This window comes from Rhea americana, unplaced genomic scaffold, assembly GCF_003343005.1.
Source record: "Rhea americana isolate MKP2758 unplaced genomic scaffold, rheAme1 scaffold_90, whole genome shotgun sequence".
Taxonomy (NCBI): Eukaryota; Metazoa; Chordata; class Aves; order Rheiformes; family Rheidae; genus Rhea; species Rhea americana.
Genome location: NW_028187089.1, coordinates 2,481,250 through 2,487,680, shown reverse-complemented (window position 1 = coordinate 2,487,680; position 6,431 = coordinate 2,481,250). Strand labels below are relative to the sequence as shown.

At 51.6% G+C, this 6,431-nt stretch overlaps 1 protein-coding gene across 1 annotated transcript in view; it reads right to left on the bottom strand.

Moving 5' to 3' along the window:
* Positions 1–2,579: 2,579 nt before the first annotated feature.
* The window catches only part of FAAH2 (fatty acid amide hydrolase 2), a 15,031-nt gene continuing 11,179 nt past the window's right edge, over positions 2,580–6,431 (bottom strand). Inside the window, exons 11-13 of the mRNA XM_085324298.1 lie at positions 5,706–5,817; positions 4,944–5,138; positions 2,580–3,912 (exon numbers count right to left, since the gene is read on the bottom strand). Of these exons, the coding sequence (XP_085180424.1) occupies positions 3,737–3,912; positions 4,944–5,138; positions 5,706–5,817 (483 nt within the window). The 3' untranslated portion in view covers positions 2,580–3,736. The remainder of the gene's footprint in view (positions 3,913–4,943; positions 5,139–5,705; positions 5,818–6,431) is intronic.

Genomic DNA, 6,431 nt, shown 5'->3' with positions numbered 1-6,431 from the left:
GTGGAGCAGCAACTAAAATCCCTAGCAAGATGAAAGCTCTCCACCTCGTGGGCCCTGCTGCCTGGGCARGGGAGGGAGGGCAACTGGGCAGGGCAAGGGGCTTCATGCCCTGCACGGTGGCCCCTGCCCTTCAGCAGACGTGGTCATGGTCTACTTTTGCTCACGGATGAGGGAAAAGCCAAACACCACACCTTTGTATTGGGTAGTGACACATTCTTCAGACTCAAACACACCTTGCAGCTGGGGCAGCGGGCATGCCGCCAAGCTTACGCTTCCTGGAGGTCTCTGGCTGTCCAACCTGCTGTTGAGGCCCTGCAGGGATTTCTGCCCCCGCCCGCGGCCCCTGCAGCTGGACCCTCGCAGAGCCAAGACTCTGCGGCAGACTGGGACAAGGCTGCCCTGCACCCCAGCATGGCTCTGCGCACACCAGCAGGATCCATCCTCTGCTCCCTAGGACCGAGGCACCCCAGAGGGGGCTGCAGCAGGCACGGTGGTGTGACCAGTTGCAGAGCAAAGCAGCGAGGAAGGCCAGGGTGACCCCTGCCTGGGGCAACCAGCCCTTTACACTATGCTACTGGCAACCTACCACACTTTCCAGGGCAGCCACCACTCTGTGCATCRAGGCACAACGACTTCTGCAGAGTCCTGGACTGTTCTGCTTCAAGAGAGAACCAAGATGGCCAGGGAGGTGGCAGCAGCATGCATCTCCATCACCGCTTCACACCACCTCCAGCTGCTCTTGAGGAAGAGGCCCCAGGCCCCATAGAACTGAGGGGCATTTAAGCCCAGAGAGAGGTTTTCTCCTTAAAAAACTTTGGTTAGTAGCCATCCCATATGCTGAAACTGCAGTAATGAACCCCTCGCTCCTCCCTACGTCCTTTCTTTCACCAGCTTCTCACCATTGCTATGCTATGCAAAAGCCTAACGGGTTCCTCCCCTTTTTAGCCATGCTGTTATTCATTTGGCCCCTGCCGTGACAGGAACGTGTTACAGCGAACACGGCAGTGCAATCTGAGCCCACCACGGTCTATTAAACACAGACAGACAACCCTCTAGCTCAGAAATCTAAAGTCAGATTACAAGAGGCTCCAAGAGTATTTAGCGGAAGTGTCATTAGCTATYTCAACTCCTGTGCTCCCTCCAGGGCACCTGCCATGACCCAGGGCAGGGCATGGGGCTGGACAGACCTTAAGCCAGCCTAGCAGAGCAAGTTTTGAGTTAACAGCAACACTTTTGACTCAATGCATTGATTCCAACTTCTTTGTCCCAACCTCCCGGGATTCCCACAGCCAGCACGCCAACCCACTGCGTGGGCTGGTGTCCTTCACCGAGGTGCACCAGGGATACCTACACCCGCAGTACAGCCCTCTCCCACTGCCTGCCCTCCTCTTCCTCCTTTACCTGCGAAGAAGTCAGTCCCGTCTTGCTACCAGCTGCACAGCCYGACTGTTCTCAGAGATCTGCAAGAGACGTCCCACTCACCTGCTCATAACACAGCACGTGATTTTACTTTTGTGGTTCATACCCTTTTTCCTGGGTCTGTTTTTTGTTTTTTTTTTCTCGCTTCCTTGTTGACTGTCATCTTTTCACAGACTTCCACTAAGCTCAGCGCTCAGTGGACTCAACAGTGCCCTCTGTAAGCAGTGAAAGACACAGCCTCATTTGAACATGTTGGCTGTTTCCAAGTTTACTACTAAGCAGATATATCTCTCTGCAAGGATGCAGTGGCCAGAGAGCCACAGTCCTGGGAACAGAAAGCAACAGCACAGCCAAACATCAGGGAATCTGTCAGGGCTACCTTGTGGCAGCCCATGCGTGGCAGCATAGATGTGAACCACGATGCCTTCAGAAAGTCACTATCTTCCTAGGAAGAGGTTTTATCCTCAAACACTAGCATCCCAAGATTGATGTTCAGACCCGCAGAGGTCTTCTAGATGGGACTCACAAAGTGACCACTCCACCTCTGGCCTTGCACAGCCACAATGTTTGCAGTGTCACATCTGCTCAGTCCTAGAAACAACTGCTTCAGCAGAACCAAAAGAAATACATGCACAGCTCAGCAACGCCTTGTGATGCCAAGCCTTCCTGAGAACAGAGGTAGCAGTACAGCAGCCTAACARAGAGAGCAAAAGCACCAGGAATTATGCTTTCCAAAGGTGTAATGCTGTACAGCTGCAGCACGCAGGCTGAGAAGCAACAGTAGCAACGTGCCAAAGGTCAGGGTACAAACACAGAGCCCAAACTCCTTTGGTGGTACCAAGTTTAACAACTCTCTTCTGTTCTGTCAGAAACAAAACACAGACACCTCAAAGTCACTTTAAAGCAAGAGCCTGGCAGTGGCTGAGTGTGATYGTGAGAGCAGATATCTGCTCTTGCTGCTGTTCTCAGACTGTCAGGACAGCACAGCAGCATTAGACAGCCCATACTCTAGACTCAGCCTCCAGGAAAAGTCTCACACGTCACTGTGTGCGCACAGATGGGCAGCAGTGCAGGCAGGATCACAGAGCGTGGGGAGCACATAGGACAGCATGGCTGCAACACAGGCCTTCAAGAAAAAGGACACAGAGATGGCAGCAGACTGGACGGATAGACTCTTTAATACCATCTTCATTATGTACATCTTGCACACATTCACTGCCTCCCTCAAAATGGCCAGCAGCCCACATTTCTCCATACATCCATTTATGGGGGGGGGGGGAAAGAGAGGAGAGAGAGGTTGGACACCAAAAGTCAGGAGCTGCTGACATCTCAGGAGGTTGAGTGGCAGGAGCATGGGAAGCCCATCAAGCTGAGTGACCACAAACATCTAGCCCACTGAGGTGGAAGGGTATGAAAAAAAATGGACAGTAGATGCTTTAGCCATCTCAGCATATGGAGAGCAGTGCTTAAAGAACTCTGTCAGTGCTGCTAAAGGCTTAAGAGAGCACCCTCCCAAAAATGCTCTTCCTCCCTTGCCCAGGCTTAAAAGACCAGCTCCCTCTTGGAAGAATTCTTCTTTCCTTGCCCATTAGCTCCGCATAAGGCAGAGCACAAAGGACAAAGCCAAGCATGCTGTTCACTCCACCAAGAGCTGCAGTGAGCAGCAGACAGATCAGAAAGCTGCCAGCAGCTGTACTTTCAGCATCAGCAGCCCCTCTCCTCCTTGTTATGGTATGGGAGAAAAACCCTTTGCCCTCTAAGTCCAGCAGGGCTGCAGGGGCCAGCAGGCCTCTGGCGCAGAAAGGCCACTGGCATGCAGCCACTTGAGTGGGGAGACAGAGAAGAAAGGATGAAGTGCCCAGGAGTACCCCAGCATGCAGCTGGGAGGCTGTTCCCAAGCAGTCCAGCAGTACCCAAGCCCCTGCCAGCCCCCTTCTCTCTAGCCTTTACCCAGTATCTTTAAAGCAGCAAGAGGTACAGAGGAAGAGTCATCTCTGTGCCTATGGAAACACCAGTGTCTGCCCCAGACAGGACATGGGCTGTCTGCTCAGAGTGCAGGGTGTCAGGGGCTCCTGAGGGACGGCAGGCAGGACAGGTCTCCCCCCTCACAGATGGTACCGTGGGGAAGAGACCGCTCCAGTGGGAACGATTTGATTTCCCCACATCCCTGCACTGCCCACAGGGTGAAGACATGGTGTTGGCCAGCTTTCCCCCTGTGCAGAGGGAGCAGGTAGTGCTGTGACTGTATCAGATATCAGCATGTGCAGCCAGCCTTTCTGAACACAACTCTGCCTCCTTGGAGTCCTGGGAACCCATGCTAGGCTTTCCCAGGGAATACCCATCCTCCAAAGGCCTTCTCCAGGTACCGGGCTACTGTCAGCGTCAGGTGGTCATTGTAGGCAGCTGCAACCAGCTGGATGCCCAGCGGCAGGCCCTCGCTGCTCAGGCCTAGTGGGCACTGTGTCACAGGCAAACCCAAAACGTTGAAGATAGCTGGAAGAGAGAAGGTTGTATGAGAACAGATGCAGGGCACAGCAATCAGTTATGCACAGGACAAGTCACTGACTCCACAGAGAAAGTTTTCCCACTAGATAGGTAACTGCTATCCCACCCAGTTCTGGGATCCTGAAAGCAGGCCCTCTCTGTGGCAGTACAGTCAGATCACACAACTACTAAGCAGTTTAGAGAGACATGACAACAAGAAGCCGCTGGCTGGAGGTTCCCAAGTAAAACCCTATCAGCACCATAGATGAAAACTACACTGACAAGTGATGATATGCTCACACAGCACTTGTCATGGTATGCCAAGATCCACTTTAGCACACTGCTGCTCTGGACGCCATCCCTACACTACTCCAGAGCCAAAAAGCATTGCAGCGTGGTGCTGAGATCAAGAGGCTCAAAAGCCAGAAAAGCCATGTAAAGAGCCCCGGACTGTCAATCCCAGTACCTCAGGACACCCGGCAACCCCTTGGATGTCTGCCAGAACACTGTGCCAGCTGTAACAGCTTAACACATCCCTTCAGGACAGGGTGTACCAAGGAAGCCAGGCYAGGTTTCTCTATGAGGGCAGCCCCATTAGAGATAGGACACATCAATCAAACCTGTCCCTCTGCAGACAGCAGGCGTAAATGCCGCAGTTTTAAAGCATGACAGTAATTCTTGCCTGATATTCTGGAGCAGTGAGACACCTAGTTGCTATGCAAAGTCCACTACTAGTGGCATAAATACTCCAGTTAAAATATCTTGGTAGTTCYGCTGAACAGGTCTTCCCACCAACAGGTTTGTAGGCATGCTAGTTCCAGAGAGCTCCTCCTACAGCCCGAGGGAGCCACAAAATGGCCCACAGTCACCCAAGAGTCCAGCTGCTGCTGGTAAAAGCACTGGGYGTTGTGAAACTCTACACAAACTGCCACCTCTCTCACTGGCAGGGGACTGAGACAGTGCAAGCTGCCCAGCTTGCACTATTACAATAGCCACATGGACATATTTGAGACCCTGCTTCAGGAGCCAGAGCACCTCACCTGTGTAGGCAAAGTTGAAGGGCATGCACAAGGGAGAGTGATGCTTGGGAGCCACRGTGGGATGAGAAGGGTACAAGAGCACGCCATCTGGCCCCAGTAAGGTCTCCATCTCAGCCTGCAGGCTCTTCCCCATGTTCACCAACTTGGCATTCCCACCAGGGTTGAGTTTCACCAGCTTCTCTGTCAATCCTAGGGCTACAGGGCAAGAGCACAAACAGGGATGAAGCACTAGAGTGGAATGAACAAGAGACTCATGTGTTACACCAGGCTAGAAGGCACATCATTCTGCACAGACAGCTTCCCCCAGAATGAACTTGGCACTTATTAGCAGCAGCACTCATATCAGGCATACTCCCTGTCTGTAACATGAGTTAATCCCCAATGCTGCTAAAAAGCATAAGGTGCAGATAACTGGCTAGCTCCCTCTGAGCCCCATCAGTTCCAACAGAACTCAGTGAAGGGCAAACCCTGCTAGCAGCTCTATTATCCTCACTTTTCCTTCTCTAGAGATGTCCCATTCCCATTCCCCTTTACTGAAAATCTGAATAACCCTCCCTTCTTAGGGCATGCACTTTCCGAGGATTTAAAGACATCAAGTGTCATAAAAACCTGTTTGAAGCTTTCTAGTACAAACTCAGGAGCCCCTTCATGTGGCAATGGAGGGAAACTTTTTTGTTATCTCTGCAGTAAATGGGAGAATAGAGCCCCCACTTAACAACTCACCCAGCCCTACCACCACCACTGCATGCCACTGGGACTTACCAATGGCTGGGAAAGTATGGGAAGACATCCCCACGAGCCACTTCATCAACTCCCATAGTGGCCACACCGGCTTTCCATGATCCCCAAGCAGGTCTGTGAATAGCTGTGCCTCCTGCAACCATACACATCCCCTCACTCAGCAACAGCTTGCTGTGGTTAGCGCACAACGTTGAAGAGCAGACTGTCAAACCGCTGCTAAGTCTATGGCTGTTCAATTACCCTGATACATTCTGATGAGAGAACAAATTTCTCCACAAAGTGGGTCAAAAGCAAACTAGTCCCATTTTCAGACAGAAGGAGGTGTCCATCACAGGCTTTACACAGCACTTGCACTAACCTAAAGAAGCAGCAGGAGAATCTCCTCCTGCCAGACACAGCAAGAAAGGGACCCATCTCTGGGAAGAGAGTGCCCTCTCATGGACACCTTTCAAAGATCCTTCTCACAGGATGATGCTATGAGAAATGCCTTGGATAACAATGGTAAATACCTCAGGAAATATTACGTCTCCAGAGTCAGGAAAAAGGAGAYAGAAAGGACTAGACATGCCCTTATGCGATACTACTGTTCCTTAAAATGCAGCATTCATTTATCACTGCTGTCTGCATGGCAAGAGCACACTAGGTGCACAYCTAGGAGTTTATTTTTGCTATGAAATATGTCCATATGTGCACAGCATGGCACGGAAAATAAAAATTGAGGAGAAGCAACTTGAACACAATTGGCCT